This window comes from Scyliorhinus torazame, chromosome 13, assembly GCF_047496885.1.
Source record: "Scyliorhinus torazame isolate Kashiwa2021f chromosome 13, sScyTor2.1, whole genome shotgun sequence".
Lineage (NCBI taxonomy): Eukaryota > Metazoa > Chordata > Chondrichthyes > Carcharhiniformes > Scyliorhinidae > Scyliorhinus > Scyliorhinus torazame.
Window position 1 is genome coordinate 35,514,159 of NC_092719.1, and position 14,127 is coordinate 35,528,285.

At 46.5% G+C, this 14,127-nt stretch overlaps 1 protein-coding gene across 3 annotated transcripts in view; it reads right to left on the reverse strand.

Moving 5' to 3' along the window:
* The window catches only part of fam185a (family with sequence similarity 185 member A), a 99,160-nt gene that overhangs the window by 45,438 nt on the left and 39,595 nt on the right, over positions 1-14,127 (reverse strand). For all 3 annotated transcript variants that reach the window (XM_072471336.1, XM_072471335.1, XM_072471334.1), the window contains one exon: positions 8,140-8,278. In XM_072471336.1, coding sequence (XP_072327437.1) covers positions 8,140-8,278 — 139 coding nt within the window. The remainder of the gene's footprint in view (positions 1-8,139; positions 8,279-14,127) is intronic.

Below are 14,127 nucleotides of genomic sequence, written 5' to 3' on the forward strand. Positions count from 1 at the left end.
TGCTGGAGCTGCAGACAGGTGTGGGGCAGATGTCTTAGCCTTCACCTTGCTGATTGCTCGCATGCAGGTTCTGTTGGCTGGAGGTCAGCTTCTCTACCCAGTGCCTCAGTATGACTGGGGGATCTTATGGAGGTTTTACACCTCAAGAAAATAAAGTTCATGTTGAGGGGCGCTATAAAATATGGCAGCCGTTAATTTTGTACTTTAACGAGTGTTAACTGTTAGGGAGGGGGGGGTGGAATGCAGACAGGGAGGGGGGGGTGGAATGCAGACAATGTTGTTTTTCTTGGATTTTGTTATGCACTTATCAAAAAAAGGTGCAATGAAGGTGAAATTAAAATACTTTTTAGAAAAAAGGAACCATCAGTCTACCTGGCCACAATCCTGCTGAGACATGCAGCCATTCAGTAACACATTCAGTGGAGATGTATTCTACAATCATTATAATTAGTCAGCACAATGTCTGCCTGCATCACCTTGAACAGATTCATGTTAATTGCCCAAACTGCACCCATTTTTGAGGGCAGTCCAATTTTGTCCCTTTATGTTTTAATTACCAGAGAACAAAGAGCAGTGCCTCTCAATTAAAAACAAGTCGGCTGCTTTGATTTACAGCTTAAATGGTTCAATCTGCAATTTCAGTCTCTCCTGATTTTGTACCCAGTGGTCAAACAGAATCTTTCAAATTTGCCTACATTCTTGGGACCCATGGTCAAAGCCATATGGCAGCAAAAAAAAAAAAAAAAACACCCGACACAATCTTATGAAATTCTTGTTTAGTTAGCATTCCAAATAGGTTTGTATTTTCTTTTAGAAGATTACATATAGCTGCAGGGTTTTGTCTAAACATAGCCCGTCAGGCAATACAATGAGAATTCTATTTTATTTGAATTTTGGATTAGCATAGAATCACTTCTACATGATTTTGTTTCCAGTAATGCACGTTTCTCAATTTTTCAGCACGAGTATTTTAAAGCAGATATTCGGGCTGATTTTTCTCTGCATTATGCTATAAGTCCAAAAATTTACAAGCAGAGACAGAAATTATGGAGATCCTGTGTGATTCATCTGTTATTTATGCTTCATGCACACTTCCAGAAGTGAATAAGATTTGCATCCAGAACAGATCTTTCAACATTCAAGTTCAAGTAGTTGTAAATGATGGGCAGCCAGAAGAACTACAAGAGGCAAAGTTAACCGAGATAAAAGCAACATTAACCAAGATCCCCTCAACTTTACCTAGGACACTCCATGAAGTCTCATGGCATCAGATCAAACATGGGCAATGGAAACTCCATACCTAAAAATGGTGCAGCTACAATAAACAGTGGAGGTAGCATGCAACAGACAGAGCCAAGTGATCCCATAACCAATGGATCAGATCAAACCTCTGATGTCCTGCCACATCCAGCTGGATTATCCTGCCACATCCAGTTGGATTGGTTCAACGATTAACAGAAAGAGGCAGCTTCACCAATAATGACAGCCTGAATGATGGCAAAGCCAGCACATCATTGCAAAAGATGAAGAGTTTACAAACCTCTAGCCAAAAGTGCCAAACGGATGGCACCCGAGGCCCCCCAACATAGATGCCAGTCTTCTGCAAATTCAATTCACTCAATGTGATAAAGAAATGCTGAGCTACTGGGTAGCAAGGTGATCAGCCTTCATAACATCCTAGCTGCAGTGAAGGTTTGTGCTCCACAACCAATCATACCCCAGGCCAAATTTATTCAGTGGGGGGGGGGGGGGGGGGGGGGGGGGGGGAGGAAAGAGAGAGATTACCCAATTATGTGGCATAGTGGTTGGCACTGCTACCCCACAGCACCAGGGACCTGTGTTCAATTCCAGCCTTGGGTGACATGTGGAGTTTGTACATTCTCTTTGTGCCTGTGTGGGTTTCCTCCAGGTGCTCCGGTTTCCTCCCACAGTTCAAATATATGTGTGGGTTAGGTGGATTGCCACGCTAAATTCTTACGGAGATGGAGCGGAGTGGACCTGGGTAGAATGTCAAAGGGTCGGTGCAGAACCGATGGGTCGAAGTCCTACACACAAAAATCAGATCAAATCCAATCAGGGGGAAATCTCTCCAATGGTCGATCATACATAACACAAACGAAGATGGCTTGTTGGAAGTCAATTGACTCAGCCCCAGGACATCACTCAGGATAGTGTCTTCAGCCCCAACCATCATCAACTGCTTCATCAGTGACCTTTCCTCCTTCATAAGGTCAAAAACAGGGATGATTGTATTGTGTTCAGTATCATTCACGATTCCTCAGATAATGAAAAAGTAAGCTAAAAAGCACGGTCCCCTGGGGTTGTAATCGTAGGATTAGTCCCTGTGCCATATGCCAGTGAGGCTAGAAATAGGAGGATAGTGCAGCTAAATACATGGCAAAACTGATGGTGTAGGAGAGTGGGATTCAGATTTCTGGACCATTGGAATCTCTTGTGGGGAAGATTATACAAGAAGGATGGGTTGCATCTGGGGCTGGTTTAGCACACTGGGCTAAATCGCTGGCTTTTAAAGCAGACTAAGGCAGGCCAGCAGCACTGTTTGATTCCCGTACCAGCCTCCCCGAACAGGCGCCGGAATGTGGCAACTAGAGGCTTTTCACAGTAACTTCATTGAAGCCTACTTGTGACAATAAGCGACTTTCATTTTCATTCATTTCATTTCAAACCAGAGGCCACCAATATCCTGACTAGGAGGCTTGCTGGAGTCACTTGGGAGAATCTAAACTAGTATCACAGGGGGGCAGGAACCAGAGCGTTAGCTTACAAGGTGTAATAACTGAAGGGGAAATAGAGAACAAAAATAAGAGAACAAACGACTTCACCCTGTCTGCTCAAAGTAGTGGTCTGAAGTGTATTTGTTTCAACACCAGAAGTATAGCAGATAAGGCAGATTAACGTAGAGCCCTGATTAGTACGTGGAACTATGATGTTGTGGCTATCACAGAAATGTGGTTAAAGGAAGGGCAGGATTTGCAGCTGAATGTTGGAGGACACGAGAGATAGAGGGGTTGTAAAAGGGGTGGGGGGATAGCATTACCGGTTAAGGAATATATTATAGCTGTACTGTGGGAGGACACCTCGGTGGGCTCATACAATGAGGCAATCTGGGTAGAGCGCAGGAAAAAGTGGCAATCACAATGTTGGGCATTTATTACAGGCACCCCAACTGCAGCGAGAGAAAGAGGAGCAGATAGGTAGAGGGATTTTGGATAGGTGCAAAAGTAACAGGGTTGTTGTGGTAGGGGATTTTAAATTTCCCCTATATTGACTGGGACTCACTTAGTGCTCGGGGCTTGGATGGGGCAAAGTTTGTACTGTGTATCCAGGAAGGCTTCTTGATGCAATATGCAGATAGTCCAACTGGGAAAGAGGCAGTACTGGACATGGTATTGGGGAAGGAGCTTGGACAGGTGGTCGAGGCTTCAGTAAGGGGATATTTTGGGAGTAGTGATCATAATTCTGTAAGTTTTAGGGTACTTTTGGATGGGGAGGAGGGCAAGGTGCTAAACTGGAGAAAGGCAAATTATGATAACGTTAGACAGGAATTGAAGAATTTGGATTGGGTGCGGCTGTTGGAGGGTAAATCAACATCAGACATGTGGGAGTCTTTCAAGTGACAGTTGATTAGGATTCAAGAAAGTCACGTTCCTGAGAGAACAAAGGATAAGTATGGAAAGTTTAGGACGCCTTGGATAAAGAGGGATATTGTGAACACTACCCTGAGTGATGTCCTGGGGCTGAGACAATTGACTTCCAACAAGCAATCTTCATTTGTGTTCTGTATGATCGACCATTGGAGAGATTTCCCCCCCCCCCCCGATTGTATTTGATCTGCTTTTTGTGTGTAGGACGTCGACCCATTGGTTCTGCACCGACCCTTCGGCATTCTCCCCAAGTCCACTCCGCTCCAGCTCCGAAAGAATTTAGCGTGGCAATCCACCTAACCTACACACTTGTGGAGGAAACTGGAGCACCTGGAGGAAACCCACACAGGCACAAAGCGAAGTACTAATTTCCCACTTAAATACCTTCCTACTTTCTTTATACTCGAGGGTTTTGACTTTTCTAGACTACAAAAGCCTCCTTTTTCTTTTTGACGTAAGTAGGAAGGTACTGAAGTGGGAAATTAGGAGGAGTCATGAAAAGTCCTTGGCAAGTAGGATTACGGTGAATCCCAAAGCTTTTTATTCATATGTAAAAAGCAAGAGGATGGCCAGGGAAAGGATTGGACTACTTAAGGATAGTGGGAGGAATCTATGTGTTGAGCCAGAGGAAATGAGTGAGATACTAAATGAGTACATTTCATCAGTGTTCATCAAAGAAAAGGACTTTGTGGAAAATAGTTCTTGGGTAGGGTGTGTGGATAGTCTGGGTCATGTTGACATCAAAAAAGAGATGGTATTGGGTGTTTTAAAAGACATTAAGGTTGATAAGTCTCCTGGGCTGGATGGGATTTACCCCAGAATACAGAGGGAAGCAAGTGAGGAAATTGCTGGGGCCTTGACTGACATCTTTGTATCCTCATTGGCTACAGGTGAGATCCCAGAGAACTGGAGAATAGCTAATGTTAACCGCTGTTTAAGAAAGGTAGCAGGGATAATCCAGGAAACTATAGGCTGGTGAGCCACATGTCAGTCATAGGTAAATTATTGAAGAGAATTCTCAGGGACAGGATTTATACCCATTTGGAATCAAATGGACTTATTCGCGATAAACAGGTTTTGTGAAGGGGAGGTCGTGCCTCACTAACTTGATTGAGTTTTTTGAGGAGGTGACAAAGAGGATTGATATGGGGAGGGTGGTGGATGTTGTTTACATGGACTTCAGTAAAGCCATTGACAAGGTGCCTCATGGTAGACTGGTACAAAAGATGAAATCACACGGGATCAGAGGGAGGTGGCACGAAAGATGGATACAGAACTGGCTCGGTCACAGAAGGCATAGGGTAGCAGTCGAAGGGTGTTTTCTGAATGGAAGGTTGTGATTAGTAGTGTTCCACAGGGATCAGGCAGATAATGGTGTTCCACAGTGATCAGGCAGATAGTGTTGAGGATTGTCCAAGGATACAGCAGGGCATATATTAGGTTGGAGATTTGAGCAAAGAAATAGCAAATGGAGTTCAATCCAGACAAATGTAAGGTAATGCATTTTGGTAGGTCTACCAGATGGGAAATATACAGTAAATGGCAAAACTCTTAGGAATATAGAAAGTCAGAAAGATCTGGGCATACAGGTCCACGGATCTTTGAAAGCAGCAACACAAGTGGGCAAGGTAGTCAAGAAAGCATATAGAACGCTTGCCTTCATTGGACGGGGCAACGAGTATAAAAACTGGCAAGTCATGCTACAGTTGCATAGAACCTTGGTACGGCCGCACTTTGGAATATTGCGCACAATTCTGGTCGCCACATTACCAGAAGGATGTGGAGGCTTTGGAGAGGGTGCAGAGGAGGTTAACTAGGACGTTGCCTGGTCTGGAGGGTGTTAGCTATGTGAAGAGGCTGAATAGACTCACACTGTTTTCCAACGACATAGAGATCTACAAGATTATGAGAGGCATGGATGGGCAGGCACTCTTTTCCAGAGTGGCGGGGTCAGTCACTAGGGGGCACAGGTAGGGGGCAAAGTTTAGAGGAGATGTGCGCGGTAGGTTTTTTGTTGTGGTTTTTTAAAAAAAATTTATTCTTTTTACAGAGGGAGAGAAAAAGTGATTCACGGTGGCAGATCACAGCCACTATCTCAATGGCAATTAGGGATGGACAATAAATTCTCATCTAGTCAGTAATGCCACTATCCCATATATGAATAATGGAAAACTTGGCTGTTGTAAGATTAATTCACCAAATTGGTACAGCGAAAGCCCTTGTGGGAGATTCATAGAATTTACAGTGCAGGCCATTCGGCCCATCGTGTCTGCACCAGCTCTTGGAAAGCGCACCCTACCCAAGTCCACACCTCCACCCTATCCCCATAACCCAGAAACCCCACCCAACACTAAGGCCAGTTTTGGACACCAAGGGCAATTTAGCATGGCCAATCCACCTAATCTGCACATCTAACCTACACTGAGAGAAAACCGGAGCACCTGGAGGAAACCCACACACACACATTGAGAGAACAGGCAGACTCCGCACAAACAGTGACCCAACTCGGGAATTGAACCTGGGACCCTGGAGCTGTGAAGCAATTGTGCTAACCACTATGCTACCACGCTGTCCCTGATTCCTCAGTTAGTTTTTTCTGCTGCCTTTGTAGAAATATAAAGATGAAATTGTTTGGGGCAGATCTTTTTAAATCTATTGACAAATATCATTTAAGAAACAGACACCCAGGTGCCAATAAATGGAAATTTGTGCCGCCATTTTATTCTGAATAAAGATGGTGTGAAAAGGGAAAAAAATTACTTGATTACGGTGATCTTTCTTTTTAAAATTGCCTGAGTTTTCTTATTTCTGGGGTGCAAATTGGAGAAGTGTTTGTTTCTCAAATGGGGCCGGAGGATGCAAAGTTACCGATCTCTCTCTGCTTGCAAACATCCATCTCCTGTCCCTGTATGCTTCATCCGATGCCAGTGCTTATGTAGTTACATTGTATACCTTGTGTTGCCCTATTATGTATTTTCTTTTCTTCCCTTTTCTTCCCATGTACTTAATGATCTGCTCGCAGAAAAATACTTTTCACTGTACCTCGGTACACGTGACAATAAACAAATCCAATCCAATGTGCCTGTTTCTACAGAAGCATAAGCATACATTGATATAGGACATTGGCGACATGGCTGCCCTAACTTGTGACGGTGCTCTCCATAGGCATTTTGCATGTAAATATTATTCAAACGCAAGAGGTTGTTGCTGGTTGTCTGAGGCAGCCAAATGTTTACGGCAATGCTGTGCAAAGAAAGTGTAAATTGCAAAGGCTCCACAAATGGAAGTGCAGACAGAAAGAAGAGGAGATTAGGTCGTGAGCTAATTGTTAGATATTATCTGGCCCCTCCTGGTGACGTTAATGATTGATTCTCTCCCTCCCCCCCCCACCCCTCCCCTCCCTCATTGCAGTCACATCCTCTGAAAAGTCGAACTTTATCACGCTCTTCACTTCATTGACGAAAAGATCCTGCGGCTATACTGGAGAAAGATTAGGACAAGCCTTAACTACACTTCCTGCAGCAAGCTTTAAGTAAACTATTAAAGCAGAGGTTTTCTTTCTCCTCAAAGCACTGGCTGATATCGCAGGCAATCTGGCATATAGCCAGTACATCATTAAACTGTTCCAGACGTTCAGGAAAAAATAATTTCTTGGATATTTTCCAGCAAATTGGCCAAATAGCAACAATGATCAAACCTTGGCTGTTGTGCAGTTTTTCCTAACTATGGCTTCTAATGATACTAAAAACAGCTGCCAACACATTTAGTTTGATAGAACCTTTACATTTATGGCTATGAATCTGGTATCCCTATTGCATAACTAAATTCATACACCAGGCCGCAGCTAATTAGGAATTGTTTATCATTTCAAAACTGTATTCAAACCACTGTTCCACAGCTGCAATGCATATGTTTTTCTTCAAAACTCAGATAGCAGGCCGTAAAGAAAATCCCCATTTCAGCCTCTTCTTGGAAACTGCAGTTCCCAACTTTTAATTGTGAAAGACCCACATAATTCGCTGATCACAGAATCATAGAATTTACAGAGCAGGAGGCCATTCAGCCCATCGTGTCTGCACCGGCTCTTGGAAAGAGCACCCTACTTAAGCCCATGCCTCCACCCTGTCCCTGTAACACCACCTCACCTTTTTTGGACACTAAGGGGCAATTTAGCATGGCCAATCCACCTAACCTGCACATCTTTGAACTGTGGGAGGAAACCGGAGCACCCGGAGGAGACCCACGCAGACAACAGGGAGAACGTGCAGACTCCGCACAGACAGTGGCCCAAGCCGGGAATCGAACCGGGGACCCTGGAGCTGTGAAGCAACTGTATTAAACACTATGCTACAGGACTGCCCTGTCTTTCCATCTGTGAAATAAAATACAAAAAAGCTCCTTTATATTCAATCTTAACCATTTTGGTCCAGGCTATTGGTGACACAAATTAGGGCTTAATATGTAAAATTCTTACCATGAATGTTTCCAAGTTCAATATTGCCATTAGAAGAGGACAGATGTGAAGATTCAGCATAAATGTACTTTGTTTTTAGTGCACCATCAGTGGTGGAAATATTCATGCTCGTTCCCTGAAGTTTGTCAATTTCCACAATCTGAAGAAAATGTAAATGGATTTGATAGGATACGGTGCAAAGGCTTTTCACCACCATTCCTCTCCCAGTTAAGCAAGATCTTTATTTGGATGCTCATTCCATTAAAGCCATGAACACTTGTGCAGCGGAGAGTTAGGGATACAATAGACTTGTGCATTACTGTGTTGCTTCATGTAGTAGCAAAATGCAAACTAAAGCCTCTTATTCTGCAATGGAGTTCACTTTGAATCAATTATAAAGAGTAATATGCATGTTAATATGCATGTAGAAAAATATATTACATAAACAAAAAAAACCCGAGTCAAAAGTAAGAAAGAAATTAATGAGTGCAGTAGAACAAGGAACGCCTATTACTAAACTAACCCCCACTAACTCAACCCCCCATCCCACGAATGCGTCCAGATCCTTAAAGAAAGAAATGAATGGCCACCATCTCTGGGAGAATCTCACCACCAAGCTTCTGATAGAATACTTGACCTTCCAGATGCAAGACCAATATCATATCCTGGTGTAAGACCAATATCATATCTTCCACCCAAGCAGATGCCTTGGGCGGGAGGGGTATCTCCAGTTGAGTAATATTCACCTCCTGACTATTAAGCAAGCGAAGGCAAGAACATTCGCCGTCACTCCAGAGTAGAAAGACGGAGAGTCTGAAATCCCAAATATTGCAACCAGTGGGCAAGGTTCTAAGGTTAACTACAAAATCTTGGCTATGGTGTCTAAAAATGAAACCCAGAATCCAGCAAGCTTAGCCCAAGACGAGAATGTATGCGTGTGGTTAGCCAGTCTAAGTGGACAGTGGTCACACGTCTCGAAAGAAGCCACTCGGATATCTTTGCCTTTGTCCAATGCGTTCTATGTAGCACTTTGAACTGAACCAAACTCAGTCTCGCACAGGATGAAGTGGAATTCACCCTGTCGAGGGCTTCTCTCCAAATCTCCTCAGTAAGCAGAGCCCAGCTCCTCCACCCGTTTCTCATATACTCTATCCAGAGTTCACATTTTTGATCAGGTTATTGGAAGGCACTGCCAAAGGTGAATCGCCAGCGAGGAGTGGGTGGGGAGGGAAATGAAGAGATACTGTCCTGCTGTGGTTCAACTGTTAGCTCTCTCGCCTCTGGAGGCACAAAGCTGAGAGTCTAAATCCCACCCCAGAGATTAGAGCACAAATGAAACCGGAGCACGGAGGCAACAAATACTGAGGCCACACAGGTTAAGGTGGCGGAGGGCAAAATGCCTTTTCTGCCCACCCAGTGGTCAACAGAGCAGTTGGTGGAACTTCCAAATGCTAATTATAGCCAGCAGAGGAAGGAGGCCCTGGCCAAAATGGTGGAGCTGGTTAAAGCAGGTATTGAGAGAGTGGAGCAGACGCTGGAGTCCGAGGGCCAGGCGATCCAGAAAGTAGGGGAGAATGAGGAACTGCTGGCCTCATTGGTGGTGAAATGGGAGACCCAGAAGAGGCTGATGGAGAAGGTGGAGGATCTGGAGAACCACTCCAGAAGGCACAATTTGAGGATCGTGGGAATGTCTGAAGACAAAGGCCAATGTGTGGCCAAATGGCCAAACTGTTGGAGCAGTTGATGGGGGTGGGGGCCTTGGACCCGCCCCTGGAGGGTGACCGAGTGCACAGGCCCCTGATGCGGAGGCCGCAAGGGGGTGAGTTGCTAAAAGCGATGGTGGTTTGGTTACGCCGCTTTCTGGATAAAGAGAAGATTCTTCGGTGGGCGAGGCAGACGAGGAAGTGCACCTGGATAGGGAACGAGCTGCGGGTGTATCAAGACCTGGGTGCAGAACTGGCAAAGAGGAGAGCCAGGTTTAATCGGGTCAAGGCTGCCCTCTTCAGGAAAGGGGTGCTGTACCCAGACCACCTCTGGGCGGCTTTTCAGAAGCGTGAATATTATTTTGGCATGTCAGAGGAGGCGTTGGAGTTTCTGAGAGATGGCAGGCGGAGGACGTTGAACTTTGAAGAAGTTTGTGGGGAAGTTCTTGGGAAACTTTCCCCCTTGAAACGTTCCTTTGGTTTTGAAGGCAGGGTGTTTGGAGGGCAGGTCCCTCCATGTGGGGGGGGGTGGGACATCAAAGGTGAGGGCACCTCCTGTTTTCTTTTTGTGGGTGTGGGGACGGGGGGGTGAACCACCATGCTAGCTGGGCGGGCTAGGAAACGGGAGTGGGGTTGTCAGGAGGTAGGAATGGGGTAATTGTTTAGCTTGTATGTGGGGGGGGGGGGGTGGAAAGAGGGTTGTTGACAAGGGTGTGATTGCTGTGGCACAGCTGGAAAGGGAGTGACGGTGGACATCAGAGGGTGGGCCGGGAGGGTCGCATTACACGGGCGAAACGGGAGGGAGTTCAATGGGCAGGCCAAATGGTCACAAGTGTTCGTGCACCGGAGGAGTCTGAAGGCGGATATGGCCTTTTTACAAGAGATGCACTTAAAGGTAGGGGATCAGACAAGGTTGAGGAAAGGATGGGTAGGGCAGGTGTTACAGTCAGGGCTGGACATGAAGACGACAAAGGTAGCAGTGTTGGTGAATAAGTGGGTGGCGTTTGAGGTGGGGGGATTGGCATTTCTAATGTTGTATAATTTTGCTTTTGCTTCGATTTGCTTTTAATGAAAATGCCCGGATCAAAAACATTTTTTTTTTTTTTTTTTTTTAATAAATGCTGGCCCAGCCAGCAATGCCCACACCCCAGAGCAAAGAAAAAAAAAACTTCCAAACCCAAAACTGCTACCATTTTGGACAAAGACAGCAGATACCGAGGAACATCACTGCCTGGAGGGTCCTTCCAAGTTACTCACCATCCTGACTTGGAAATATAAATCGGGTCAAAATTCTACAACTCTATTCCGAACAACACTGTACCTACATCTCAGCGACTGCAGTGGCTCAAGAAGGCAGCTCACCACCACCTTCTCAAGGGCAACTAGGGTTGGGCAATAAATGCTGGCATAGCCAGCAATGCCCACATTCCGCAAATGAATAAAATTCTCTATCCATGCTGATATTATCTCCAACTCCATGTGCACTTATCTTGTCTGTTAACCTTTTCTGTGGCATCTTGCTGAAAGCCTTTTGGAAATCAAGTATACTACATCTACTGGTTTCCCTTTATCTACCTTACCACTACTCACATCCTCAAAGCTAATAAATTTGTTAAACGAGATTTCCTTTTGTGAAAGCCATGTTAATTTGTTCTAAACATATTGGGCGCGATTCTCCACTCCCACGCCGGTTGGGAGAACCGCCTGGGCCACCAAAATTTCCGGGGACGCCGGTCCGACACCCTCCCGCGATTCTCCCAAGCGGCGGGAACGGCCCGGTTGAGTTTCGCGGGCCGCAGAATCGCCAGAGACACCCAAAATGGCGATTCTCCGGCACCCCCGCTATTCTGAGGCCCGGATGGGCCGAGCGGCCAGGCCAAAGCGGCGGGTTCCCCCCGGCGCCATCCACACCTGGTCGCTACAGTCGTGGGCGGTACGTGAACACTGGGGGGGGGGGGGGGGGGGCGATCCTGCACCGGGCTTCACCTGGAATGTGGGGTGGCCCGCGATCGGTGCCCACCGATCGTCGGGCCGTCCTCTCTGAAGGAGGACCTCCTTTCTTCCGCGGCCCCGCAAGATCCGTCCCCCATCTTCTTGCGGGGCGGACTTAGAGAGGACGGCAAACACGTATGCGCGGGTTGGCGCCGGCCAACCCGCGCATGCGCGGAAGACGTCCGTTATGCGGCGCCGGTGGCGTCATCTATGCGGCGCCGCTTTTACGCGGGCGACAAGGCCTGGCGCGTGTAGATGACGCGGCCCCGATACTGGCCCATTGTCAGGGCCTGAATCGGTCGGGACCGGGGCCGTTCCGCGCCGTCGTGAACCTCGACGGCGTTCATGACGGCGCGGCCACTTCGGCATGGGAGTGGTGGAATCCCGCCCAGGGTGCTTTTCTAAGTGCACTGTTAACTCTTGCCCAATAATAGATTCCAACATTTTTCCAACAACTGGTGTTCGGCTAACTGGCCTGTAGGAATGTTCTCTATCTCCCTCCTTTCTTAAATAACAGTAATATTTGCCAACCTCCATTCTGATGGGACGGTTCCGGAATCCAACGAATTCTGCAAAATCACAGCCAGCACATCCCACTGAATAGCCAACCTTTACCCCTACTCTCTGCCTTACAGCCAGTCAGCTTTATCCCCAGACTCTGATCTTACTCAATAGTCTACTATTTGGCAGCACCTTATCCAAGGCCATAGAGATCTAGATATATTATATTTATTTCATTACCCCGGATACTCTTTTGCTAACCCGTCAAAGGATTGAGATTAAAGCGTTCCTTTGAAACGCTTGATTTTCTATTTTCACAATAAATTTCACAAAATCATATTCCCCACAGTAGAAGATACACAAAAAAAAAAACCCACATAACAAATACCCCAACCAACTATACCCACCTCATCCACCAAGTTAAAAACTACAACCAACAAAACAACCCCAGATCCACTCCCCACAGCAACTGACGGTGATTAATTCCTTAAATTAGGTAATGAATGGCTGCATCTCCGGTTGTCCGAGACCCCGAAAATGGCAGTCATTCCCAGCTCTATATTCAGAATTGCAGGTGTTAAAGAAGGAGACCCAAAAGCGTACCAATTTGGGGCAAGATCATAACATGTGTTTGTGATTGGCCGCCCCCCTCTAGCTCACGGAGCGTTAGAGGAAGGTCGGTCCCTAGACTATCTCGCGGAGCGTTAGAGGAAGGTCGGTCAGCAGCAGCAGCAACCTTGGGGGGTGGGGACTGCCTGGGAGGGTGGATGAGCAAGAGATAACATGAAGGGTTGGGGAAACTGGCACGTACGGGTGAGGGCCAGTGTACAAAGCTGTGTAAATATATCATTTTGCCATGTATATATCTTGCTCTGCGCGATTTCTCTTTTTTTTTTGTTACGAGGGGGGGGGGTTATTGTTTGTAAGGGAGAAAAATTGTGTTAAAAAACTTTAATAAATATATATATATTTTTTCTTTTAAGTGATTGGCCGCCCCCCCCCCCCGCCCCCAGCGCACTGCTCTCACCAGTCTTGTACCTCTGGTGGGGGGGGGGGGGGGGGGGAGAATCTTGGTCAGGTACGCCGTGTGCACCACCATAACCTGGATTAGACCACGCCGCACACGTGAAAACATTGAGTTTACCCTGCAAAGGGCCTCACTCCACCCATCATCTACTATAGGCCCCAGCTCCCTCTCCCAATTCACTCAATCCGCCAAATCAGCGTCCTCAGACACAATTCACCCATACGTGCTACCCTCTTCCAACTCCGCCAGCGAAGTATTCTTCACAACTGAAATGCCTGCAGTGCCTCAGGAAATGTTGGGAAGGCCACCCGCATGCAATTCCTTATCTGGAGGTACCAGAAGGAATTTGTCTTCTCCTTCCGTTCTCGCTCTCTCTCTCTCTCCCCCCCCCCCACCCCCCCTCCTCCTCCTCCCCACCCCACTCAAACTTCAAAACTTCACCATCAATTCCTCCAAGCTGGCAAACCATCTATCCATAAACAGATCTCCGCATCTCTCTAGCCCCTTCCCACAATCCAAACTTTGCGTCCAGTCTCGATACAGCTCCATGCTTAAAACGCTAACTGAACTGTCCCCATGTCCTCAAAGTAGATACGACCACCGGGTTCAAGGAGTACCTAGTCAGAGAGAACAGAAGCAAGGCCGTCACCAACGCAACCAGGTTGGATCCCGAAACAACCTCACCCCTATCTGCCCCCATACTGAATCGGGGTCACTGCACCACTACAGCATCTGCTCAGCACGAGTCACCCAATATACTAAAGCAAAATTGGCAATTTTTTTCCC